The sequence below is a fragment of the Caenorhabditis briggsae genome (genome assembly GCF_000004555.2).
Source record: "Caenorhabditis briggsae complete genome, chrV, whole genome shotgun sequence".
NCBI lineage: Eukaryota > Metazoa > Nematoda > Chromadorea > Rhabditida > Rhabditidae > Caenorhabditis > Caenorhabditis briggsae.
In genome coordinates, this window is record NC_013488.2 from 4,353,937 (window position 1) to 4,379,932 (window position 25,996).

The following is a 25,996-nucleotide window of genomic DNA, read 5'->3' on the forward strand; positions in this document are numbered from 1 at the left end:
CTGATGTGATTTCCGAATAATCAACGAATAATGATAATGGAAACTCAGGTTACTGGAGAAGTAGATCCCAAGATCACGGACATTTTCCTCAGGGGGAATCAAAGCTTGATTTAATTTGGGATTCATAACATTGGAGTTGGCATATTTTCTTGTTGCATTGAATTTGATGTATTCGCACTTTTTAGTAGCCGTTTTCATTTTCCGTGTTCAGCATCGTTTTGAAATTGTTAATGAGATCGAAAAAGCATACCAAAAGAACCAAACATCATGAATTCTTCACTGGCACAAGCATCCAGTGCAGGTCGTGATTTTTGCAGTATGATAAAATAGAGTCATTATCTTGAAACATTTTCACCTCCACCACCTCCATCCTGCGGATGTGGAGGAAGAAAGAAAAGATCCCTTCCGGAAAAACCAACATTCTTTGGAATCGCTGCTGGAGATGACGATATGATGTGCAACAATACAGAGTTGAAGAAGATCATTTTGGAGGTACAGTAACCCGAAAATTCTTTCGATATATAGAGCTTCAGAACATGCAATCAACATCTGTGGACTCTTCAAAAGCAGTCAACGGAGCATTGGAGGCCAAGCAGCTCAATAGATTTGTCGTTGTGTGCTCTGAGGTAATTCCCTAGGACCCAGTTTGAGAAAAAAAATCCTTTTCAGACCCCATTTGTGTTCACCGTACGTGCCGACACCGCCTACTGTGGTGCCACCAAAAATGGCCACAACTGTCATGCGTTTGCCATGTAAATTGGAAACAACTTTTTCAACGATTCTTGTTTGTATATTTTGTGATAGGACATATCATTTTTTTCAAATAAACTTTTTCATTTTTTAAAATTTCGAATTTTATAACGACCTAGTAGAGACCGGTTTTACAGAGATTGTAAAAAAATCGGCATCGGCTGCGTAGAAAACATATCGGGTGAACCCAGAAAATCCAAAAAAAACTTTTTTTCAAAAAATAATACGACACTCCGAAATAACGTACTGCTTCCCAGTTTTATGGTTTTCGAACGAATCTTCGATTTTTCTTTGAAATTTAGTTCGGAAGCTGTCTCTTATGTTTTTATTACCCCTTTCAGAAGTTCGAAGCCTGATGACTTACATTTCGATTTCGGAATCATTTAGTTTCTTGGGGCCACCTTTCAAACTTTAGGGACCATTTAATAAAGTCAATCATACAGTCACAGGCTAGGTTCTCTATATGTAAGTTCCAAATATTCCCTAGAAAAAATACAGTGGCGAACATTAGTGAGTGTCCCTCTATACTTTTGTTCACAACTTCGCTCAAACTTTTCCAATAATTAAAAACTTTTTTGTTAAATGTAGCCGAATTTTCGGCAAAACGTTATATAAGTTTTTTGAAAGTCAATCAATCTTTGTGTCTTCTGAATCTTCACAGACGTGACGGTGACTCCTCTCTTCACAGACGTGACGATGACTGCTCTTGAGATGTGCTCACTGAAGCATAAAAGGTATGGTTCAGGAGTTTGGCTATAACTCGGCTCAAAATGATCCAAATTTTCTCAAATTTTGACAGAATGTGTGCCTTTAATTGCTTCACATTAGACATACAAAGTATTGGGAACAAAAATTTCACTTGCTTGTTTTACCCTCTTTTGGTACATAAAAATGAAAAATTTATAAAAATTTATTCTTCCCAAAATACTAAGTTTTGTATATATATATATATATATATATATATATTTTAGAGACACACGTTCTCTCAAAATTTGAGCGAATTTGAACAATTTTGAGCCGAGTTATAGCCAAGCTCATGAACCATACCTTTTATGATCCAGTGAGCATATCTCAAGAGCAAGTGTTCCAAACCGCCTTAAATTTTTTTTTGCTATATATATGATCTATACCAAACATTTTTCATTACAAAGTCAATCTTTTAAAAAATCCTGTCGGAATTTTTTTTTACTTCTGGAGTCATCGTCACGTCTGTGAAGATTCAGAAGACACAAAGATTGATTGAGTTTCAAAAAACTTATATAACGTTTTGCCGGAAATCCAGCTACATCTAACAGAAAAGTTTTTAATTATTGGACAAGTTATGAACAAAAGTATAGAGACAATCACTATTGTTCGCCACTGTATGTCAAATCGTTTCATTCCATCTCCGACACAGTCTCCAGTCAGGTGCTCTTTGAACAAGGCTTAAGATACGCTTTGGAAAATACAGGAATCCATTTGTTTCATTCTGCAGCATTGATTTTTGATATAAAGGGGGTTTTCGGAATAAATCTAAATTATATATTGAGAAGTTCATCTGATCAAATATACAAATATAAAAAAAAATAAATTTTCATCAGATTACATTGAAAACACATTACAGGTATGGCCATTCTTCTTGGCTCCACAGTAGACGGTATCGGCACGGATCGTGAAAACGAATGGGTTCTGAAAAAAACTGTAATTAGTTTTCAGGAACTCTGAATTCAATTCACCTCTGAGCATACAACAGTAAATCGATTCAGCTCCTTAGCCTCTAATGCTCCGTTGATTGCTTTTGATGAGTCAGTGGCAGAAGTTTGGATGTTCTGAAAATTTTGATTTTCTAAAGATTTAAAATGATACCGCACCTCCAAAATAATATTTTTCAATTCTGGAGTGTTACACACCACATAGTCTTCAGAAGTGGCGATTCCGAAGAATTCCATGGTAGCTTCTGGAAGGGATCTCTTCTTTCGTCCTCCACATCCACAGGAGGATGGTGGTGGTGGACCAGAACATCCAAATCCACCACCTTCTCCTCCCATCATTCCGAATAGTCCTGGACAGGCGGCAGCGATGGAGACAAGGCAGAGAAGGATGAGAATGGTGGATTGCATAGTTGAATCGAACTGTGCCGACGGTACCGATGGTCTTTCTTTATTCTTTAGATGCGTGACGTCAATGAAATACACTTGGAACTTTTTGTACGCTTTTTGCTGCTTTGCACTTTTTTGATCTATAATAATCGAAATTCACACTTTCCAGATAAGGATCATTCTTTCCTAAACCTGTGGAACCTTGAAAGATGAAAATCACACTGTGTAGCTTTCAAAGAATGTAACAGAGAAATCAGTAAAATCGTTTTATGTAATAAAAATTGTACACAAAAAAATCTATTTACTTCTGAAGAGATGGAGCGAATCCCATTCTCTTTCCTCCGATATCATAGATATTACAGTATTGTCTGATGAATGGATCACCAAGAATCCAAGCTGGTCCGAAACCTCCGGAGGCGAAGTGGAAAGCGGCGAACAAGCATTGTCCATTTCCAGCGTTCACGATGTAGTTGATTGGTTGGATCGAGTAGACATGGGATCCAATGGTGATATCCAATGGTCCTGGTTGAGCGTTGCAGGCGATAGTGTAGGCTCCCTCCAAAGCGTTGTACTTGGCTCCAGCGGCCTTGGCGAGTCCACTGATCACACTGGATGGTCCTCCGATGAAGGAGGTTCCGGTGTCGGAGATAACTTCAGCGGCCTTGGTACTCGAGTAAGATCCAAGCTTGAATCCAGCAACCTTGAATTGGTAGTAAGTAGCAGAGGAAAGTGGCTGGTATCCGACGACTGGTCCGCAGTTCTTAGTGTCAATGGCTCCGTAGGTGAAGACTCCTCCTCCGACGTTGTTGAGGGCTCCTCTGTGCTCAAGCCAGACAGTGAAGAGTGGTTGGTCAAGAAGTTTTTGGTTGATAGCGTTGATAAGTGGTGGGACGACTCCGTCGACGGCGAGGGAGGTGAAGGCGAGTCCGAGGATTCCATCGGTGGCGTCACGCTTGAAGTCAGCAGAGATCTTGCTCGCAATTCCGAAGGTGGTCTTTGGAACTGGGAGTTGGGGTTGTCCAGCGGCTCCGAACTGCAAATTTGTCAAAAGGTTAGAGTTTTGGTAGTGACATTAGAAACTGAAGTCTAGCGGTTGATAATGCTATTAATTTTTTGCCTTTGCAAAATTTTTCGTAAGGTAATACTAATGGAAATTGATAAGAGAATTAACAAAATGATGACTTTGAATTCGTATGCTGCTACAAAAACGTACTCTAACAGTGTCCTCTCCAAGGATTCCAGCAGCATCTCCAGATCCGTACTGAATGGTCCATGACTTTCCGTTCTTCACGAAAGTGCTGGATTTGGTCGAATCGAACTTGTGCTTCTTTTGGCAGTTGGTTCTAGAAACTTACTATTGATAAAAAATTTCCGTAAAACCTGTGTTAAAATGACCTTCTATTATCTGTGAGCTCTATAGGGAGGGGTTTCTATTTTCCATGAGGTCTATAAGGATGCTCTTCAATTTTAGCGTCCCTTCCTTCTACTACAATTTTCATGGTAGTTCCACAACTCACGAGCAAGTTGGTCCTGGAATCCAAAGATTGGATGATCCGGTGTCCAAAACAACGATGAAGCTCTGCTCTGGGGTTCCAATGGTGATGTTTCCGAGGTATTCGTAGTCTCCAAAGTCGTTGACATTCTCTTGAAGACTGGCAAGAACGTCTGGGGAGGCTCTGCGGAGGGTGTCTTGATACTCGAGGTATGCGGCATACTCTCCGTTACGGATCATCTCCATTCTGAGGGACTCTCTCCATTGGATGTTGTGTTGGTGGACTGCAGCGGAGGCCAAGCCAAGAATGGCTAACAAGATGAGACCTTTCATTGTCTGAATGACTTAAAAGTTAAGAAAAAAATGAGGAGAGGAAAATTGAAATGCAATGCAATGAAATGAAATTGAAATCAAATGATGAGAAAAAACTGTGCGACTACCCCTTCTTTTATACATTTCTTTCATACTACACTGTGCGCATGATTGACGAAATTTGTGATAAGCGTCGTTGTGTCGTCCTCGTCACATCCGTTATCAGCTTTTACTGTCTCCGGCTCCCGGGTGCTAAAACTCTGGGAACTATAGGTTTTTATGAGCTAATAAAGAGAGTAGGAAAACATTGGTATGCCATTTCGTACCCGGAGGTGGTAATTAAGAAAACTGGGACAGACATGGATGATACGTCACAATAGAAACGAATTTGAAGGTTAAGAGCCTTTCAGAGTTGATACACAAAAATCTAGAAGACTTGGAAGATCTGGGAGACAGCTATGTGGATGTGGAAGTCATGCATGGGGCTCTGAAAGACCTGGAGCACGTCTATCTGAATCTGGATTATCTGGAAGGCATAAATCTGGATCTGAAAGATCTGGAAGACACATGTCTGACTCTGTAAGACCTGGAAGATATCTATCTGGAACTTTGAAGACCTGGAACACATCAATCTGAATCTGCAAGACTAGGAAAACATCTATCTGGATCTGAAAGACCTGGAAGACGTCTACGCGGATCTAGAAGGCCCGGAGGACACTTATCTGTATTTGGAAGATCTGGAAGATATCTATCCGGATCTCAAAGATCTGGAAGAGATCTATTCGGATCTGGAAGATCTGGAATACAACTATCTTTTTCTGAAAGATATAAAAGACATCTATCGGAAACTGAAAGACATGGAATACATTCATCTAAGTCTTGAAGATCTGGAAGAAATTTGTCTGAATATGAGGAACAAATATGCTCGTCACACTCCATATCATCACATATGGCTCTTTCGAATCGGTCCAGCCGTTTTTTCTGAAATGCTACACAATGTACTCCTACGTGATTACCGAATAGCGTCATTTTCGTATTTAGCATGAACTCCAGTTATCATTATTAACTTCCCGGGTGCGAAAAGCTTACAGGACAACGTTTATGAGCTAGAAGATAACAAAGAGTTGATTTGAAAATGAACTGATTAGGAATCGAGAGGAACCTTCGCACCCGGAGTATGGTGACAATTGAGCCATCCGTGACGCTTGGAGTAGCAGATGGGATGTAACGTCATGCTAGTTCCGTGGCTAGGATACGTTAACTGAAAAGTATAAAAGCAAGGAGAAAATGACAATCAATCCATCTGAGCTTTCAAGCTGCATTACCCACTCAACGTACTTTTTTCCAGAATACATGAAGGTGTTCATCCTATTAGCCATTTTTGGCCTGGCTTCTGCCCTTGTCCACCAACACAAGATCCAATGGAGAGAATCCAGGAAGATGGAGTTGCTCCGTAGTGGAGAGTACGCTGCTTATGTGGAATATCAAGAGAAAATACGCCCGTCCTCCCCAAAAATGCTGGCCAGTCTTCCACAAAAAGTCAACGACTTTGGAGATTACGAGTACCTCGGAAACATTACCATTGGTACTCCAGACCAGAGCTTCATTGTTGTGTTGGATACCGGATCGGCGAATTTGTGGATTCCAGGACCCACTTGCACGTGAGTAGTCGATTTGGAAGAAATACCAATTTATGTGTTCGTGAGATTTTAGAACTAATTGCAATAAGAAGAGCAAATTCGATTCTACCAAATCTAGTACTTTTGTTAAGAATGGACAGTCTTGGGTGATCCGGTACGAGTCTGGAGATGCTGCGGGTATTCTTGGAGAGGATACTGTCAGAGTGAGTTCATCACGAAATCATACCCATAATGTCTTAACTAATAATTCAGTTCGGAGCCAAGGGTGAATCCCAACTTGCTATCCCATCAACCACCTTTGGAATAGCTAGCAAAATATCTGCTGATTTCAAACAAGATGCTACTGATGGAATCCTTGGACTTGCCTTCACCTCTCTCGCTGTCGACGGAGTGGTTCCACCCCTTATCAACGCTATCAACCAAGGAATCCTCGATCAGCCACTATTCACTGTCTTCCTTGAGCACAGAGGAGCCCTCAACAACGTCGGAGGAGGAGTCTTCACCTATGGAGCCATTGATAACACTAACTGTGGACCAGTCGTCGGATACCAGCCACTCTCTTCTGCCACTTACTACCAATTCAAGGCTGCTGGATTCAAGCTTGGATCTTACTCTAGCAGCAAGGCCGCTGAAGTCATCTCCGATACAGGAACCTCTTTCCTCGGAGGACCAACAAGTGTTGTCGACGGACTTGCCAAGGCAGCTGGTGCCAAGTACGTTGCTCTTGAGGGCGTCTACACTATCAATTGTAATGCGCAACCAGGAACTCTTGATATCACCATTGGATCCAATGTCTATTCTATTCAACCTGTCAACTACATAGTTAGCATTGGAAACGGAAAGTGCGTGTTCGCCGTCTTCAGGTTCGACTCTGGTGGATTTGGACCAGCTTGGATTCTTGGAGATCCTTTCATCAGACAGTTCTGTAATATCTATGATATTGGAGGAAAGAGAATGGGATTCGCTCCATCTCTTCAAAAGTAAATATTTTTGTGTATAAATTTTTTTACATAAAATTTATCTTCAAAAGTAACTTTTATTAATGTTAACAATAAATTTTATCGATTGAAAGGATTTGAGCAATAATTCTCAGTATCACAAGCCACAGTTTCACACATTGCTCCCTTCATATCGGTGTAGCAATTTTCGTTCTTCCAACTCTCAAATTTCTTGCTGTCGGCTACAGTATTCCCGACACATAGGGAATTAGATCCTGGGAACTTGTCCAGTTGGTATAGGGGTTTAGTTAGGGGAAGTAGTGGCATCCCATTTTTCTGCTCCCAGAAGTATGCACCATTGACAAAGTGGAGTCCGATGTGATAGTTTCTGAGCTGACCATCGAACAGAGCTGAAAATATTCAGTTGGTACATAAACAGGCAAAAATGCTCACCTTGATTGAACAACGCCTTTTCAATACTAAACTCAGTGGCCAGATATCCTTGTTGGTTGCGATTCTGGCAAGTTAGTCTTGCCTCGGACCAGTGTCTCTCGACAAACATTGCCTCAATACATGACCCAAATTTACGAGTGGTGTTATTCTCAGGATACATGAATTGATGATACCCTTCTGGACAGAAGCAGTTGGCATCACAAAGGCCTTTTTGAATTCCCGCCGTCAAGTTTTCATCGGATAAGGAGAACCCATAACCTTCGCTTGCAAGGGCTTTCAGTTTCATGATTTTGTTGGACTGAAAAAAAGAATTGTTGGTAGAATGAAGGCTCTGTACTCACGTCATCCATATTTGCAACTGTGATGATGGTGACACCATTTTCTTTGAGATAGTAAGCTAGTTGATTCGCTGTCGGTTGATCGTAGTCACTGGAATTATGATTTTTTTGAGAAACCTGGAATGATCTAATAGTATAAGCCCACCCTATCCGTGCATTTTGAGCTCAATTATTTCGGTTCCTATAAGAGACAAGCCTTCTGTTTGCCGCTTCAAACAGCTGGCTGTTGCGCCTTCGGCGCAATTCAACATTTTTAATTATTCATCGCTCCACTCCTCACTTTTCGATTTTTTTCTCACGCTGTAGAACATATACGCCCTCCCTCCCCTCTCCTAGTGTGGCCCTCATGGCGCAGCTGTGTGCGTGAGCGGCTATTGTGCGGAAGGCCGCGGGTTCGGTTTTGGCGGCGGCCAACCTTTCATTCAGAAACCCAAAACCGGACAGCCTGACAATAGAACCGACAGACGCGTCAGGCGTTTTATATATAAGGAAGATACCAAAATAAACAATTTATCTGTTCAAATACTTTAATATCTTTTCAAGGGAAAGAGATATTTGTGCTAACCATCGCAGTCAGCCTCTTTCAGCGTCGGTCAACTTCCTGATCGCGTAGCTGATCCGGTAGAGGTTATTACATTTTGATCATAGGCAGAATATTAGGAAAACTTTGAAAAACATTTGAATCATGGCCTTGAAGGAGCCTGACTTGCGGACCAAATAGGTGCCAAGCCGCTGAGCTACGCGGTTGGGAACCCCGTAGACTCACATATAATCAGCTGCATACATGATGATAACAGACATTGTATTATTTTTCGGTCCATTTCCATCTTTGTATCCCATCATTTCGTTGATTAGTTTCAATGGTCTGAAATTTTGATTTATTTTAAGCTTCTCAAGCTTCTCTTCTCGCTTACGTTTGAATATTGGAAATGTCCGACTTGCTAACTTGAAGACTGGAAATCACATTTTCCAAATCTTGATTCGATGTGAGATCACTCAAATTGGATCTGATGTAGGCATTCTCATTATAGGTGATCACAGCCACTCGGGCACCCCGCTTATCAGAGTAATCACTCCCGACACGTGAATTGGCTAATGTTGAGAAGACACTGGAAGCCACTTGGGATAGCCCGGAGGTTCCCATTTTTGTAGAATCATCGATGACTACGTAGACATCTAGCCAGAGATTGTTAAGGTTGCATCGACATTCGGGTTCGATGGATTGTTGGGAATAGGCTGGAAACAAGATATTAAAAACTAATTAAAGCTACACAGATACATTTACCATAGTCAAAAGCTAGACCCAACACAAGCAATGCCAGATAAGAACGCATCCTTTTTGCAGTTCTGTTTGAATTTCCTAGAACCTTATATATGTTTCCTGATCTCTTTTGATGACAATGATAAATCACCCATTGTTTCAAAAATCATCGAGAGCAGTCAGGAAGTTCAAGAACATGTTAATACTATATCAAAATCAATAAAAATTTCAACTACAAAATGCGGTATATAAAATACGCCTGCTGATAAGAAGCAAAATTATCAGTTTATGTCAATAATCAGAAAACCACACTTCTTGAGTCTGCAGAAGAGCTTTATTCTTTTAAAAAATAGCATTTACACAAACTGATGAGCATTATCCGACACCGAATAAACCTTCTGGTCCGGAGTGGCAATCAGCTTCTTGGTAAATTGACTTCTGAAGAATTTCACCGTGGAAATTGAGTCCTTGGAGTTGGAGAACTTTTCCAGAAGACTGAAAATAATATTTCCTTTATTTTTAGCCCCAAATTCAAAACTCACATCACTGGATCCTTGTTACATCCTGGATATGTGAAATCAAAGGTTTCGTATTCTCTCCAGTTGGGGATGGAGTTCAGGAGGTCTTTGAGGAGGACTTCAGCAGCTTCTAAGTTTTCAGCATAGAAAGGGGCGGGGCTTAGACGGTTGTTGATTACTGGACGGATAGTAGCGTACCCCACGATTTGTCCAGACTTGTTAAGAACCACCTGAAAACAAAACAAATTGGTTTGGGGAGGTTTTTCTCAATGGTGTGACTTGAAAAGCTCTGATAGGAGCCTACCCTGTAAGTGCGTTTGAGCTCAAGTATCTCTGTTTCTTTGAGAGTTATCAAAAATCTATGAACTAATAAATTGTTCACCATATTATCACAAACATTTTATCAGTTAACACAATTTGATATCTCTAATAGGAATCGAATTAATTGAGCTCAAAGGGGTCATATAGGGTGAGCTTCTACAGGGTGGGGAATAATTATAGCGCCCAAACTTTGCGCAAGCTCTGGCGCCAGCAACACGGTCTGATTTGCACACCCTAGTATTTTTTCATTTTATTTTTTTGCTTTAAACTATTTCTGAAAAATTCATGCAATTATTCCAACTTTGAAGGTAATGGTGACCGTTTTTCCATACCACACTCCTAGTATGGAGCGCGCGAAAAAGGGGTGAGAACTTTGGAGACCGCTAAAAAACTTGATATCAGGAAATCAGTGGTCAATCAGAAACTCGTTCGGTTCAGAGAATTGGGAACTTTCAATAATATAAGAAAAAGCGGTCATCTGATGTTTGGAACGGCTTCTGGAGTCGTCAAAGCCGTGAGAGAGAAAATCAGTAGGAATCACGAAAGAATCATGAAAAAATGACGTCGTAGTTTAGAATGCTCCGCAAATCAATGAGAAGTATTTTGCCGTAGTCGCCTTCTTGAAGAGACTTCGAGCTGTTATCGGAGCGAACGGAGGAAGGCTCAAAAATTGTTAATGCCATCTTTTTTGTTATCTCTTAATGAACATCTTGACCGAATTTGAGAAAAAAATCTTTTGGTTTGAGGTTTCTACACCGTCTTGAAAGCGGCGCTATATTTATTCCCCACCCTGTATTAGAGCAAAAAACAGTGTGAGAAGATTTTCGAATTTGGCGAGACCTTCAAAAACAGGGCCGCGGCTTTCTAGTTATGTATAGTGATTCCAGTTTGGGCAGGATATGACGGCCTAGAAGCCACTAGAACTTGCTGGTTGGCTGAGCTGATTTCCAGACGCCTTAGTCCAAGGCCCTGTTTTTGACAGCGATGCTCTGGATACTGAGACCACTTTCAAAATAATCTCACCCTAGTGACACTTTCAGGCAAGTTGAACCAAGCGGTAATGTATTTCTTCCGGTCCCTGGTGCAAATAGTCCGATCATATGCAGTCAATGCCTCGTAATCCACCTCAGTCCAGTCCTGATAATTCAATTAGTCTCTATCAAAGTTCATCAGATCTCACATTTGTTAAATATTCCTTTGAAACGGTGTCCGGAATCTTGACATCCGCGCATTTAACCGAACTGAACCAGTGCCAGTGTTCCGGACACTTGTTGAATCCAAAGACCTTGTCGTACTTGGCACTCATCTTGACAGCTGGAAGACGCATATGTAGAGATTTCCTAAACATGTCCTTTTCAACATACCCCCTGTAAGAGTCGCATTGTTGTCTCCAATAATATCAAAAACCTTCTGGAAAATTGGTTTTCCAAATCCCTGACCACGATATTTTCCTTTGCAATAAAACATTCCAATAGAGTACAAAGCACCGTCTGGACCGTCCCAACGAGTCAAGGAGACACTCGCCACAAAGTTTGTGGTACCTTTCTCCACAACAGTGACCAACCAAAGTTGATCATAGGTCGTTTTCCAAAGATCGTAATCTTCACTTTTAAAACACCAATTCTCCGGTGGATCACTTGTCTGAAACGCTAGTTTTTGAAGTTATGAAAATATCTGACTTACCAATTGAGCAAGTTGGTCAAAAACCTCTTGGGGTGGATTTATAATAGTCTCGAATTCCACCATATTTTTTTCTGGAAGCGCTTAGAAAAAAAACGCTCCTTTTCTCTTTTATATGATGTCTAGGCTATCAAACAATCGGGAGGGGTACAAGATTCGGCTACACAATTCGCCTACACAAAATACACTTTCGTGGGGAAATTGAAAATTCTCTGTATGAGGAACGTAGAGTACATAGAGTGAAAATAGACACCAAAACGTTTTTCAAAGAGCAAAAGTTCAAAGGATGACCCACACTCCATCTGTCAGCGAGCTTGCTCTAATTTGAGCTCAATTATCTCGGTTTCTACGAAAGCAATCAAAAAACTGTCCACTGATAAAATATTGGTGATGTTATGATAAACAATTTATCAGTTGAAAGTTTTTTTGATATATTTTGAAAGGACGGAGATAATTGAGTTCAAAATGTAGGATGGACTTCTAATAGATAATTTACGGTAAGAACAGAACAGTCTAAGAACAGTCTCAATAACAAAATTTTTTATTCAATAATTCAAAACCACAATAGGCATTTATACAAACTGATGAGCACACTCTACTGGTGCATAAACCTTCTCACTCGGCGTCGCGATGAATTTTTTGGTGAATTGACTTCTGTATAGTCGGCACGTTGAGATCGAGTCCTTGTCTTTGGCGAAATGCTCAAGAAGTCTGAAATGTTCAATGTTCCCCGAGTACCGCCACAAAGTAGTCAATAAATTAGTAGTAAATGACCTAGAACTGGGCTGGACCTGGTGTGCGTTTCTAAGCTTGAGGGCCTTGAAAATTTATGTTGAGCGTGGTTCGAAAAATGATAAAAATTTTGATTACAGTATATAACAAACCTCAAAGCATCTTGATTGCACTCTGCGTACATCAAGCTGAAACTCGCATAGCTTTGCCATTGTGGTATCATATTCAGAATATCCTTCAGAAGCACTTCAGCAGCTTCCAAGTTGTCTGCATAAAAAGGGGCGGGGCTCAGCTTGTTCCTAGTAACAATACGGAAGACACCATAGCCAACGATTTTTCCAGAATATTTATCAAATACAACCTGACAAAATACTGATTTTCGAGTTTCTTTTGAAATCTCACCCTTCCAAAAGTGTTTCTCATGACCATCCAACTCGTCATAATTTTCCTTCGCTCTCTATCGCAAATACTACGATCATATTCAGTTAACCGAATACAGTTTACATCAGACCATTTTTTCGTTTCATAATTTTCAGATACAGTATCTGGAATTCTCACATCGGCACACTTGATAGTGCTACACATATGCCAGTGATTGGGAGTTTTATCAAATCCGTAATCCATGGCGTATTTTTCAGTCATTTTGTAATTTCCTGCAAGGAACGCATTGTTATCTCCAATGATATCCATAACTCTCTTGAAAAGCGGTCTCGCGTGCCCATGACCACGATACCTCGGTGCACAATAATACAGACCAATTGAGTAGAGAGGACCATCCTCAGCATCCCAACGAGCCAGAGTTATGGAAGAAACAACATCATTGGATTCTAAAAATTCGAAGGTTATGTCCCTAAATAAATATCATTTGAGGGATGAAAAAAAGGCCTGTTGAAACGAATAGTTTCGTTCCAAAACCATGAAGTTCCGTTGCAAAAATACTTTTTTTTTCCTCAAACAAGAGATTTTCGGATTTCATTTTTGCTATGTTTTATGGAGCTTTTAATAGCCAACGAGGTTTTTAAAAAATATCCAACGGATTCCCGAAAACGCAAAAAATCTGTAACTTTGGACAGAGCCCATATTTGCTCACCTTTCTCCACAGTCACAAACAACCAATACTGATCATAAACCTTTGTTCGGTATTCGTAGTCTCCCAGTTGAACTGACCAGTTGTCCGATTCGCCGCTCTGAAATTTTCCGGTAATTCACAACCAGCTTGAATACAGCTTTGCTTACGAGTGTGATGATTTCTTCAAAAACTTCTTGAGGCGGATTGATCAAAGTTTCAAATTCGGGCATTTTCAGGCCGAGGGAGAATCAATAGTTTGCGTACACGAACTGATAACAGTTCAAAGGACTTGATGATAAGATAGTAATACTGTGTACGAATAATTGTGGAATGTTTGTTGAAATGTTGGTTGAACAAAATTTTATTTCCGGCAGATACATGAATTAGGATTAAATGAGGCTTAGCCTGTACGAATTATTCGAAAACCAGAAAAATCGATTAAACCCCTAACTACACAAACTGGTGAGCACAGTCGGCCATAGAGTAAACCTTCTGATCTGGAGTGGCAATCAGCTTCTTGGTGAATTGACTTCTGATAAAAGTTACCGTGGAGACCAGTTCCTTGCTCTTGGCAAACTTTTCCAGGAGTCTGAAATTGAAATTTTAGCATTTAAATTAGAATTGCAAGCAATAAAACCTCAGTGGATCCTGGTTGCATTCCGGATACAAGAATCCGAAGCTAGCGTAGCTTTGCCAGTTAGGGATCATGTTGAGGAGGTCTTTGAGAAGGACCTCCGCAGCTTCGAGGTTGTCGGCGTAGAACGGTGCGGGGCTGAGCTTATTCTTGGAGACAAGACGAATAGTGGCGTAGCCGACGATATTCCCGGAGGTGTCGAGAACGACCTATAACATTTTAGGGAACAGTTTTACCCCCAAACTGCAATTAAATTCTGACTTACCCTAGTGAAAGTATCCTTTAAGTTGAACCAAGCAGTCATGATTTTCTTTCGGTCCCTGGTGCAAATGGTCCGATCATAAGCAGTCAACGCTTCGTAGTCCACATCCGACCAGACCTGGAACAGTTAGGTTATTGAAATTCTTGTTTCATTTCATTGAGAATAACGTCCATACCTTGGTGGTGTACTTATCCGAGACCTTATCCGGAACCACCGTATCAGCACACTTGAGAGCACTGAACAGATGCCAGTGCTCTGGAACCTTGTCGAACCCAAAGTCGCTGGCATACTTGGCACTCATCTTGACCACTGAAACAACGCTTTTTGTATACCGTAAGACATGTTTTAGAAGGGCGGCTTTAATAGAAAAGCCAAACTGATAAAAGGATCCTCCAAGAGGAACTTGGAAAAATAAAATGACACGCTGTAATAGAAGGGCCACCTTCAAAATGTATTGTCTGAGATTGAAAATTTCCGTATGTTTTCAGTTAAAAATATTTCAGAAATTCCACACTCTTTTTTGCTCAAAGTTTGCTTCATTTTGGGCAAATTGATAGATTTCCATGAATTTTTAACGTAAAATTCACCGAATATTTCGATGAAACATTAAAAAAATGGCTGGAAATTGAAGTGCTCTCCGGAGATACATTGAAATAATTCGGTCGGCCCTTCTAATACTGGTTTTTCGGTAAATAATTTTCATGGGAACATACCTCCAGTCAACGTTGCGTTATTGTCCCCAACAATATCCATAACCTGCTTAAAAATTGGCTTTCCTAATCCTTGTCCCCTATATTTTTGAACGCAATAGAACATTCCAATAGAGAATAGTGGGCCTTCCGGAGCATCCCAGCGAGCCAAGGAGACAGAAGCAACTAGATTCAGTGTTCCTTTCTCCACGACAGTAACCAGCCAAAACTGATCAAAGTTGGTTTTCCAGAAGTTGTAGTCGTTGAGTTGGAAGGCCCAGTCCTCGGTGGCGCTTGTCTAGAAAATTTGTATTTTATAATTTTTTTTTGTTTCGGAAGTTACCAAATCCACAATTTGCTCAAAAACCTCCTGCGGCGGGTTGACCAGAGTTTCAAATTCGGTCATCGTTTTTTGTTGTCGGCTTGTCTGAACAGTTGTCTAAAAGAAAAGGAAAGATACAATTGAAGAAAAAAGGGGTGAATCTTTGCCGCTGATTGACAGGAAGCAAATAAAACATAGATAGTGAGAGACGCAGATAATATGAGAGGAATTTATAAAAAGAGGAAATGAACCGTATAATACGGATTAAACAGGTCTACGTATTTTGATATTTTGATCAAAAGTTTGGGAACTATTGTAAGTCTTCCTGGTTAAATTAGAAATGGAACATTACTTAAAATCGATACGGTAGTCCTTTGTCTATGGTCGCCTAGGTCACCTCTGTGTGCAATAGAGCGCGCTTGTTCAAAGTTCAAATGAGAGCAGTAGACATCAAAGACGGGTGACTTTTATAAAACACAAATACCCATAAATTTCGGGAAAGTTTTTTTTTTCGAAAACCAATTATTTTTTTCTGTCTATACTTCCTTATATGATTTCAACGCTCAATGAACTGGAAAACTTTGAAAAAGAGAAGAAACAAAGAACAAAACGAAACAGGAAGATAAGAAAAATTTTTAGAGTTGATGTAGATTTGAAGGAAAAACTGATGGATAGATTTTTGAAGGGTTTCTGGTATTTCAGATGTTAAAAATAACATTCTTACCTAATTTTTTTCTGTATCTTGAACATAACATGTACAAAACAGAACACGACCTTGTTTTTCCATATCTCGCAAATATGATTCTATTGATAAGATAAGACGTTTTGTTGGAAATCTCCTTTTTCCAAATCGTGTTAATTTTCGAGGGTAAAGTTTAAAGGGGGACTCCGACCAAAAATTTTTATTGCATTAAAATGTGTTAAAAGTTATCTATTTTCCTAATTTTATTGCGAAAAAATTCAAAAGAAATCCGGAATCCCCGAAAAACGCCGTTGAAAATGAAAAAAAAATTCAAAAAAGGTGCCGCCGGGGGACGAGGATTTGAATTCCCGCGCAGTGAGAAACCTAGGCCACGGGGCCTGACAGCATTATTTTCAAGTGGCCGACAGTTTTTTTAAATGTTTTTTACCTGCCGGAGATAAAAGCGAGATAAATCCGGAAAATTTGTACGGTAAGAAAGTTGTGCCGCTCGCGTGGCCTAGCGTGGCCTGAAAATCCTCGTTCCTCGGCGGCACCTTTTTTTTGAATTTTTTTCCTTTTCAACGGCGTTTTTTGGGAATTTCGGATTTTTTTCGAATTTTTTCGCAATAATATTCTGAAAATAGATAAATTTTAACACATTTTGATGCAATAAAAAATTGACCGGAGTCCCCCTTTAACATCGTAAAACATTTTAAATCCTTGATGTTTTCATCTGTACATAAGTTACTCAAAAAATAAAAAGATGAACGATTGAAAAAAGACCATTTAATTATCCTCCCTGGGTTCCAAATTCATCCACACACTCTCCGGTTGAGTAGTTCTCACACCAACCAGTTTCATAGGAATCTGAGTTTTCTTGCAAGTTTTCAATGTGTATTTTCTCAAAATGTGGCACAGTAAAAGTTTCTCTTCCATATAAGCCAACCGCATTCCAATACACTGACGGGGTCCAAGGCCAAACGAGATGAATGATCCTTTTGAGAGAATATGGTCGTCTCCAGATTCCCACCTTTCAGGCTTGAATTCTTCTGCATCTACTCCCCAGATTTTTGGATCTTTGTGGATGGTCCACGTGTCACAGAGAATATCTACACCCTTCTCAATCTCAACACCTCCAATTGTGGTGGGCCGCATACAGCGACGAGCGTTGGCTCTGGAATAATCACCCTATTGCGCAGCCTGCTAACAAAACTTACAGTGCAGCCAGTGGGTACAGCCTCAGGGTCTCTTTAATCACACATTCCATATATTTCAGTTTTGACAGCTTATCAAAAGTGATCTCTGGATCTTTGCACTCTCTATCCACTTCTTCCTGAAGTTTTTTCTGAACATCCGGATGTGTAGCTAGAAGATAAGACGAGAAAGATAAGGATAATGCAGTGGTGTCAAATCCGCCGACCAGGAATACAAAGCACTGTCCCACAACTTCATCTGTAGTCAATTTTTTCGTCACTTTCTCTGTTTTTGAAAACTCTTCGTTTCTCTGAATATCAACGTCATCAGATTTGGCGTCCAAGAATAAATCGATGAAGTCTTGCGGTTCTCCTGGCTCGATTCCCACTCTCTCATCGGCCACTCGTTGAGCGATTCGTTTTTCGACAGCGTCAGCGGTTTGACGGATGATGTGAACTGCTGGATTTTTCAAAATGCTTGGGAACGAGAACATGATTTTTCTAAGAATCGGAGCGATCCATGGAACCAAAAATCCACTCATGAATAGGGCCTTTCTGGGCTCCCCGAACACAGCTCGGACATAAGGGAGCATGGGGTTTTTGAATATTTGAGAGTCAGTCTGTCCGAGGGCAATACGACCGATGACGTCGAGAGTGAATTCTTGGTAGAAACTGGAAAACATGTGTATTTCGAGATTTCACAACAACGGCTAATTTCTCAACATAATTTTTTTAGACTTCCAAGGTTTATAGCCTAGCCTTAAATTCACCTTGTGTGTTTTCTAGGTCATTTATCATGATGTCCTAGAAAACGTAACTTGTAAAAGTTAGGCCACCTTGTTAAAATCGCCTAAACAATTTACCAGATATTACTATTTTAGACTATTTTAGGCAGTAAACCTTCGTGGCCTAACTAACTCATCTTGCGAAAGCTAGACCACCATATTAAATAAGTCACACCATTTCTAACATAAGCTGTAAACTTTTATGGCCTAGAAAATGCAAATAGAAAAATTAAGGTCTCTATGGTAAAAAACATAGGAAACACACCAGGTAAATCAGGTCAGTTCTATTTAACACAGTGGTCAGTTCTAGACCATTTAACATAGTGACTTAGAAAACGCATTTTTTTTCCACCATGGTAAATGGACTCGAAAACAGATTAGGTTCATGTTAGGTCATTTTTGGACCTTCAACTACGGTAACCTAGACAAATCACGTTGAGAAAGTTAGGCCACCTTGTTAAAACCGCCTAGAAAATTTACCAGAATACTAGACTCGTTTAGCCAGTAAACCTTTGTGGCCAAAAATATTTGCAAAAGTTAGGCCACCATGTTAGTATCGCCTTGATTTCTTTAAAGGGGTTTTGCGACCTTGTGTACTCACTTCAAAAGTTCAATTGGTTTTCCTCCAGCCGTCTGTTCTTCCATATGCCTTAAAAGTTCCACACAACTATCTTCCACTGTCGTTTTTAGTTTTCTGAAAATCCACAATGATCAAAATTTTTTCAAAGTTGGCAACAGAACTCTTTAAGCTGGAGCCATCGAGGATTTTGCCCCATAGCCAACCTACGTTCAAAAGATACTAACCTCAAACTATTATTGGAAAACGTCGGGCTCGAAATTGTTCTCAATCTCTTCCACCGATGACCCTGTGCCGCAAAAAGATGAACTCGTTTCTCCTGATTCGGGTTCCCTTGAATTGGATTCAAGTTCCTCCCATAGAAATTGTCGTATTGGTTGACCAACACTTCTTGAACTAAATCTGCATTCGATATCACCAAAGTTTTCGATAGTCCTTGAGTCATTCCATACACTTTGCCATACTTTTTGGTCCATTTTTCCAGTTGGGCGGGTGGTGGATTTTCAGAGTCGAAAAGTTCCAAAGATGATCCGAAAATGGGGTAACCCATAGGTCCGGGAATTCCTCGACGCTTCCAATAGGTCCAGGTCCAGAGATAGTAACTGGAAAATGGGATTTAATTCAAAAATTTATTGAAAATAGTTTTATTTTACCTGAAAACTCCTACAAATAAAGTTAAGAATGCTAAAGAAATGGTGATCATTCTGAGAACTGAAATTGTTGAAAAATTTCGAAAATATATAGATTTTTAAGTTCAGACAACACAAAAAGATACAAATCAGAGTTTGGTCACAAATCTGCCTTTTTCCTGCGTCTCTAAAATTTCAATGATATATCGAATTTTGTGATTTGAACTTTCTGAATTCACATCAGCTGTAGTAAAGCGAGTTCAAAAATTTTCATTTTGGAACCACTTTGAAACAGAAAAAAAACCCAAAAAAGTTGAAACAGTGCTCGAATAGATTTTTCTGACATTTTTATACTATCAAAAATACTACAAAAGACGTTTTTCAGTAAATGTGCAGAAGACATTTGACGTGCTAGTTTCTTTGACTTTATGGTCAAACAATCTATGTTTCCCTGATGTTTGATTAGAGGTAAATAACACATTTTGTGATTTGGTGTGCACTATTTTTACCCCACTTTTGACATTTCATTATTTTTGTGACCTAATTGCCATCTGACACCAATGGGTTCGATTAAATTGAGAACAAGGCCACTAGTCAACTTTGGCCTATAAAATAAGAAAAAAAAACACACTTCCTTTCACCCCCTTCAATTGAAGGACGCCTTTAATAGAAGAACCTTTCAAGCTGAAAAATTGTTTATCATGATATCAAAAGTGTTTTCTCAGTTGACATATTTTTGATATCTTGTATAGGAAATGAATTAATTAAGCTCACACTTGCCAGTTTGGACCTTTCTATTTACAGGTTTTACGGTTTTACGTGTAGAGTGGTCCAAAGTTGTGCAAAATGGCGGCCGGCCCGTCCGAGGCCGACTGCGGCTAGCCTGATAAAATTCCGTGAAATGAAACCTAGTTTTTTGAAGGATTGGGAAGATATAATCTACTTATCCCTATGAAACTTCAATGTGTGTTCGCAAATCGTGTTCCGGTCTTTCGTGCAAAAAATTGAACATAAATCTTGAATACTAAAAATTTTTTGAAAAATGTTTTTTTCCGGATTATCTGAAAAATGATTATGTTGATGAAAATTATCACAATCCTAATAGTTAGAGACGACGGAACGCAGAATCTGGGACTTGTATTCCGGAATTCTGAAAAAATATTTTGTCCGGATAGTTTTTCTTGGATTGTGTACCTCAAAACCGTTCTTCTGGTAGTTGTTTTCTTTCGGAAAATACATAAGTGTATTCAGGAAAAAATCATTTTCAAAATTATTCCAAAAAGCCGTGCGTCTAGCCTAGGCCGGCCGCGGCTTTTTGTATTCAGGCCTTTGAGGTCGTGGCACAGCTTTGGAGTGGTCCCTTAAAAGTTGTGTCACTTGAGATTCTGAATTTTGTCATTTGACCTTTAAAAAAATGGTCATGCTCATCTGAATAACTAAAGGGTTACCTGTATCCGACACTTGACAATATCCAATGGGGTCATGGCACAATGTGTTACCCCACATGCAAGGGAGCCACCGAGGGCACATAGCGCGTAGAATTGACTAGATCCAAGTTCCACCTGAGCAAAATTTTTGAGAAAAAAAATCGAGAATAAAACAAAGCTTACTAGGGAAGGTTGTTTGTGGGGTATGGGACTTCGTTATGAGACCTATATCATTCGAAAGCTGAAAATGAGACATTTTCAAAAATGTAATTCGATTTTGCTGTGGACTTACCATATTCGAGAAAATCGAGTTTGAAATCTCATTTTTGAAAAAGCAAAGGGGGGACCCCATGGTGACTTTTTTCCAAAAAAAAATTTTTTTCGAAAAAACATGAAAAACTTACAGGATCATACTAGTTAGGGATCCATAGCAGACAATAAGCCTATATTTCGAAATCTCGTCAATTTTCCCACGAGTCGTTTTTAAATACACATGCTCTCGTTCTCTTCCGCACTCTTCTCGTATGTGATTCTCTTCTCCTGAAAGTTCTGTCGTTGTCTCTATTTCTCCAGACAGACAGAAAATTCTGTGTCCACCTATGACGTGGAGTTTATGTCAAGGAACATGCTCTATGACCGAGGGAAAATGATGCAAAAAAAGATAGTGGGGTTTGATTTGAGCATCAAATGTTTATTGAATAAAAAATTATACATATACACTTGATTTTAAGATTTTTGGGTCGTTACAAACAATCAAAAATTAAATTCAATTTATTTTTCAACACAAAATATTTTCAAAATCTTATTTTTCACAAAAACCCTATACGGTGGGCAGGTCAAAATCATCACCAAGCAGTTGATGGTTCCGTGGCACGATGTCATTGCCAATAGGATCCAGCTGATGACTGAAAAGTTGGAAATATCGTTATAGATTCTCAAATTTAAGGCAACGTACACTGAATATGTTCGAAATCGAAAGCCAAAAGAAATCCGCTAGCCACGGGTGGAAGAAATGCAACTGGTGAGGTGATGAGCTGGAATCTACCTTTTTCGGAAGTCTAGAGCTCGGCTGTCAAGTTCCCCATCATTTTTCAAAACTTTAGAGGGCGTAAAACAGACCTAGATTGAAAATTTCGCATTCACAGAATTTTTTCGAAAATTCCTAGTTTTCCAGCTATTTGCTGATTACTGAAGGATACCTATTATTTTTTCACTTTTTCAGTTTAAAACAGGAAAAAACGGGATGCCCTTCAGTAATCAGCAAATATCTGAAAAACTAGGAATTTTCAAAAAATTCTGTAAATGCAAAGTTTTCAATCTAGATCTGTTTTATAACCTCCGATATTTTCAAAGTGATCAGACACTTGCCATCCGAGCACCAGACTTTTGAAAATGGTCAAAATCAACTGAAATACACGTTCTTTCATGTATTCATGTCGATCGCAGACTGGGCCGTGGATAGGTAGCCCTTGCACTTTCTTTCTTTCCCTTGCACTTTCTTTCCAGAAGTACCCTAGCCTTGGCCCCCGCCTTTAAAAGAACCATGCTGATTAGGTCCAAAATGTACCTGTGCCAATAAGCTTGTAACTGCTGTCTTGTGCCTTTTCAGATGACCATCGGATATCTGATTTTCCAAACTACGCAACAATTGGAAAATTTTCACTGTGCAAAATATAATTATCGAAGTAAAAGTGATAGCCATCATAGCTGCAGCGGAAATAAACCAATGAGTGATTCCATTTTTCATGTATAATTGAAAGTCGTCAAGACTCACAAATTGGGAATAGTATTCTGGGTAGTTCTGTACAACAAAACATGATTGAAGACTGTTAATATTATGTTCTTACCAATTGGATAAAATCCAAGGCAGTTTGCCGATCAATCCCCGAAAAATAGTAAAGCACAATCCAAGTTCCAATAAGGACGTGAGTAAGAGAAGCCGCGAAAATCACCCAGTTATTACGAATTTCGTTCCGAGAATCCAATTTCGAAATTGCTTGATATTTTCGAACAAAACACATAGTTAGAGCAGCTGCTTGTTGTCCCATTATCACACTGCCGATCACTGATGCCATATGAGTTCCAATATGAAAAATAGACCAAAACGGTCCATGGATATGTCCCGCCCAAATCGGAAGTAATGGGATTGGTTGGGTCATGAAGAACATTATGAAGTCTCCGAGAAGATTGCACGTCTACAAAATTCGAATTTATTCGCTTTTTTTAAAGCTAACAAGTCTCACAATAAACCATAGCAGGAAATACTTGAAATTGTCTATTTTTCCACTCTGGAATCGAATTAAATAAATTCCCAGGGAGTTTATCAAAATTGAGATTAGAGTGATTATGTGATAAATGTTGATAAGCCATTGTGGGGTTTCGAAAGAGATTTTCATGTTTTAAATGGGGGGATAAAAAATTGGGGTGGAAAGAAAAGCGAATAATAATCAAATCAGGCCAAATCCAATATTCAGGTGTCCAAGAATTGGATTATATAATGACAACCGCGCAAATATCTAGTTTTCAATTTCTCTGTCTATTTAGAAATGTTTTTTTTTTTGAAAATATTAACCTCCTAGAAGTTTCAGGTGGTTCTTCTAGCTGGAATTTCATATAACTTCTAGGGAAGTTGTCAATAGAACATCATGAAAAAGGTTAATATTTTATCTAGAAGATCAGACAAAGAGAAAAAGATACAGATAGATTCCAAAAACTTCACATTTTCCCAATGATTACATCGAAAAGGCATGACAATTATGTTCATTCTTTCTGGCACCACAGTAGGCTGTATCAGCACGGACGGTGAACACAAATCCGTTCTGAAAATGTAATTTTACACCCAACTTTGAGCCAAAAAGGTTAGGCTCACCTCAGAGCACACCACAACAAATCTATTAAGCTGCTTGGCTTCCAATGCTCCGTTGACTGCTTTTGAAGAGTCCACAGATGTTGATTGCATGTTCTGAAGTTCTATATATCAAAAGAGTTTTCGGGTTACTGTACCTCCAAAATGATCTTCTTTAACTCTGGATCGTTGCACATCATATTGTCATCTCCCGCAGCGATTCCAAAGAATGTTGGTTTCTCTGGAAGGGATCTCTTCTTTCTTCCTCCACATCCACACGAAGAAGGTGGTGGAGGAGCAGAACATCCACATCCACCACCTCCTCCCATCATTCCGAATTGTCCTGGACAAGCCGCAGCGATGGAGACAAGGCAGAGGAGGATGAGAATGGAGGATTGTATTGGTGGAGTCGAATGATTTTTTCCAAGCATTCATTTTATACATGTTTTGCTAGTCTGTAAATTCGTACACAAATTGGGAAAGTTTCCAGTAAAGCGTCACATATTCTAACTCCTAAAAACTTAAAAAATCTTCTTTTTAGCCTCGCTTATCTGATCTTTGTCATAGAATGTGTGACAACAGAAGGATTCCCGGGTCCAAAACCTTTTCCGAATTTTTCTAGGCGTCAGGTGTTCTCAAGAAACATTTGTGTAAAATTTTCCAAATTTAGCAAATTATCTAAAAATTTGATCTAGTCTAGGAAAGTGAAGTGGGCAAGAATACTGTGTCTACAAAGTACGAAAATCTCATGGCTTCCTGAAAAAACTTTCACAAGATGGGACTTTCAGATACCGTTTTTTACTTCAGTGACTTTTTATCAAAAGCTTAAGGAACTATTTGGGCTGTAAACTTTAAACCGATATCTAGGTATTTAAGCATGTCATGATGACACCTTCTCCAACCCATCAACATCTTCTGAACCACCATGCAATCTTCCATTCTCATACTCCTTTGCCTTGTTTCCATCTGTGCCGCCTGTCCAGGACTATTCGGAATGATGGGAGGAGGTGGTGGATGTGGATGTTCTGCTCCTCCACCACCTTCTTCCTGTGGATGTGGAGGAAGAAAGAAGAGATCCCTTCCAGAGAAACCAACATTCTTTGGAATCGCTGCGGGAGATGACGATATGATGTGCAACAATACAGAGTTGAAGAAGATCATTTTGGAGGTACAGTAACCCGAAAATTCTTTTGATATATAGAGCTTCAGAACATGCAATCAACATCTGTGGACTCTTCAAAAGCAGTCAACGGAGCATTGGAAGCCAAGCAGCTTAATAGATTTGTCGTGGTGTGCTCTGAGGTGATTTTTTGCTTCAGGTTGAAATTAAATATTATTTTTAGAACCCATTTGTGTTCACCGTCCGTGCCGATACATCCTACTGTGTTGCCAGAAAGAATGAACATAATTGTCATGCTTTTGCTATGTAACACTGGACAATTAAAAAATTTTGAAATCTATCTGTATATATATTTTTTCCTTTTCTGATAAAATATCTTTTCACCTTTTTCATAATGTTTTATTGACACTTGGAAAGTTCTTTCAGATTCCAGAAAACACCTGAAACTTATAAAAAGTTATTGTTTAGGTCAGAATATTTCATTTCAGAGAAAATAGAAAAATACTTCCAGTATATACAGATAAATGATATGTGAAATTAGAATAGAGGTATCAAACTTTTGGGTCAGCTACTGGTGCAGCTCCAATCGGAGCACCATCGGAATTGCTGGTATTGTTGGTCTTTCCGTTTTTCATACATCCCACATTTCCATTATCTCCAGTTTTTGTAAACGATACGGCCGCTTTCTTTCTAACCTCCTCCAGCTTGATGAAGAAACCACAAATAATAAAAAGATAAGGAATGATCATCTGAGTGAATTCGTAGTTCTTCCTGAGCATCGTCTCCGTATTCACTCCGGTAATCAGAAAATGGTGTTCGTGCATTTTTCGAAACATTCCAATAGAGATCATATCCATTATCAATCCAGCTATTTTTAATATTGTCAAGCAAACCGTTTCAAAAATCACCACTGATTGCTCAAAAGTTAATGGTCCGGTGGAGAGTTGGAGGTAGACAAAAATGATAATTAGGGTTAGGAGAAGCATAACCAAATCGATAACATTGACCGCAAGGCATCTGTGAAGGCTGACGAAAGAAGTGAAGTTGAATTGGATGAAATTTGGTAAAATGCGGAGGAAAATGAGGTACTTGGTGTTGGTGTAGAGGATGGCAATGATGAACATAATCAGGCGGCTGGAAAATGGGTTGGTTGAAAGTCCTGGAGATTTTCATAAATTTTTTTTGGAGTTACGGTATGAATTAGCGCGTGGCTTTCATATACCGTTTTCAAGAGTCTGGAGCTCGGCTG

At 39.4% G+C, this 25,996-nt stretch overlaps 13 protein-coding genes across 13 annotated transcripts in view; 3 read left to right on the forward strand and 10 right to left on the reverse strand.

The window, feature by feature from the left end:
• Positions 1-756, forward strand: part of CBG01310 — a gene marked incomplete at both ends in the record, with an annotated part of 982 nt that extends 226 nt beyond the window's left edge. The window contains 2 exons of the mRNA XM_045236917.1: positions 526-626; positions 670-756. Of these exons, the coding sequence (XP_045091801.1) occupies positions 526-626; positions 670-756 (188 nt within the window). The remainder of the gene's footprint in view (positions 1-525; positions 627-669) is intronic.
• A 1,575-nt stretch (positions 757-2,331) lies between these two features.
• Positions 2,332-2,849, reverse strand: CBG01309 (the record flags this gene model as incomplete). The annotated part of the gene is made up of 3 exons (XM_002636023.2): positions 2,332-2,418; positions 2,466-2,558; positions 2,601-2,849. The coding sequence occupies 3 exons, from the start codon at positions 2,847-2,849 to the stop codon at positions 2,332-2,334; spliced, it is 429 nt and encodes a 142-aa protein (XP_002636069.2).
• Positions 2,850-3,129: 280 nt separating this feature from the next.
• On the reverse strand, positions 3,130-4,653 carry CBG01308 (the record flags this gene model as incomplete). Its single annotated transcript, XM_002636022.1, has 3 exons — positions 3,130-3,861; positions 4,042-4,171; positions 4,346-4,653. The coding sequence occupies 3 exons, from the start codon at positions 4,651-4,653 to the stop codon at positions 3,130-3,132; spliced, it is 1,170 nt and encodes a 389-aa protein (XP_002636068.1).
• A 1,332-nt stretch (positions 4,654-5,985) lies between these two features.
• On the forward strand, positions 5,986-7,256 carry CBG01307 (the record flags this gene model as incomplete). The annotated part of the gene is made up of 3 exons (XM_002636021.1): positions 5,986-6,293; positions 6,346-6,475; positions 6,525-7,256. 3 exons carry the CDS (start codon positions 5,986-5,988, stop codon positions 7,254-7,256), a joined length of 1,170 nt encoding a protein of 389 aa, XP_002636067.1.
• Positions 7,257-7,330: 74 nt separating this feature from the next.
• Cbr-clec-218 lies at positions 7,331-9,335 on the reverse strand (the record flags this gene model as incomplete). The annotated part of the gene is made up of 6 exons (XM_002636020.1): positions 7,331-7,620; positions 7,664-7,961; positions 8,005-8,092; positions 8,768-8,866; positions 8,916-9,237; positions 9,287-9,335. The coding sequence occupies 6 exons, from the start codon at positions 9,333-9,335 to the stop codon at positions 7,331-7,333; spliced, it is 1,146 nt and encodes a 381-aa protein (XP_002636066.1).
• Positions 9,336-9,618: 283 nt separating this feature from the next.
• CBG01305 lies at positions 9,619-11,847 on the reverse strand (the record flags this gene model as incomplete). Its single annotated transcript, XM_002636019.1, has 6 exons — positions 9,619-9,757; positions 9,805-10,010; positions 11,125-11,238; positions 11,282-11,415; positions 11,466-11,742; positions 11,785-11,847. 6 exons carry the CDS (start codon positions 11,845-11,847, stop codon positions 9,619-9,621), a joined length of 933 nt encoding a protein of 310 aa, XP_002636065.1.
• Positions 11,848-12,353: 506 nt separating this feature from the next.
• Positions 12,354-13,812, reverse strand: CBG01304 (the record flags this gene model as incomplete). Its single annotated transcript, XM_002636018.1, has 5 exons — positions 12,354-12,492; positions 12,666-12,874; positions 12,916-13,340; positions 13,604-13,700; positions 13,750-13,812. The coding sequence occupies 5 exons, from the start codon at positions 13,810-13,812 to the stop codon at positions 12,354-12,356; spliced, it is 933 nt and encodes a 310-aa protein (XP_002636064.1).
• Positions 13,813-14,032: 220 nt separating this feature from the next.
• Positions 14,033-15,573, reverse strand: CBG01303 (the record flags this gene model as incomplete). The annotated part of the gene is made up of 6 exons (XM_002636017.1): positions 14,033-14,171; positions 14,220-14,425; positions 14,482-14,595; positions 14,654-14,787; positions 15,192-15,465; positions 15,511-15,573. 6 exons carry the CDS (start codon positions 15,571-15,573, stop codon positions 14,033-14,035), a joined length of 930 nt encoding a protein of 309 aa, XP_002636063.1.
• Positions 15,574-16,957: 1,384 nt separating this feature from the next.
• On the reverse strand, positions 16,958-19,429 carry CBG01302 (the record flags this gene model as incomplete). Its single annotated transcript, XM_002636016.2, has 5 exons — positions 16,958-17,345; positions 17,389-18,036; positions 18,751-18,843; positions 18,954-19,328; positions 19,380-19,429. 5 exons carry the CDS (start codon positions 19,427-19,429, stop codon positions 16,958-16,960), a joined length of 1,554 nt encoding a protein of 517 aa, XP_002636062.2.
• A 2,124-nt stretch (positions 19,430-21,553) lies between these two features.
• Positions 21,554-23,178, reverse strand: Cbr-sri-21 (the record flags this gene model as incomplete). Its single annotated transcript, XM_002636015.1, has 5 exons — positions 21,554-21,687; positions 21,738-21,816; positions 22,350-22,583; positions 22,630-22,977; positions 23,026-23,178. The coding sequence occupies 5 exons, from the start codon at positions 23,176-23,178 to the stop codon at positions 21,554-21,556; spliced, it is 948 nt and encodes a 315-aa protein (XP_002636061.1).
• A 336-nt stretch (positions 23,179-23,514) lies between these two features.
• On the reverse strand, positions 23,515-24,058 carry CBG01300 (the record flags this gene model as incomplete). Its single annotated transcript, XM_002636014.1, has 3 exons — positions 23,515-23,601; positions 23,652-23,744; positions 23,786-24,058. The coding sequence occupies 3 exons, from the start codon at positions 24,056-24,058 to the stop codon at positions 23,515-23,517; spliced, it is 453 nt and encodes a 150-aa protein (XP_002636060.1).
• Positions 24,059-24,552: 494 nt separating this feature from the next.
• On the forward strand, positions 24,553-25,057 carry Cbr-grl-27 (the record flags this gene model as incomplete). The annotated part of the gene is made up of 3 exons (XM_002636013.1): positions 24,553-24,795; positions 24,837-24,929; positions 24,971-25,057. The coding sequence occupies 3 exons, from the start codon at positions 24,553-24,555 to the stop codon at positions 25,055-25,057; spliced, it is 423 nt and encodes a 140-aa protein (XP_002636059.1).
• Positions 25,058-25,298: 241 nt separating this feature from the next.
• CBG26980 overlaps positions 25,299-25,996 on the reverse strand; it is a gene marked incomplete at both ends in the record, with an annotated part of 1,551 nt that continues 853 nt past the window's right edge. Inside the window, one exon of the mRNA XM_045236919.1 lies at positions 25,299-25,881. Within this exon, the coding sequence (XP_045097999.1) occupies positions 25,299-25,881 (583 nt within the window). The remainder of the gene's footprint in view (positions 25,882-25,996) is intronic.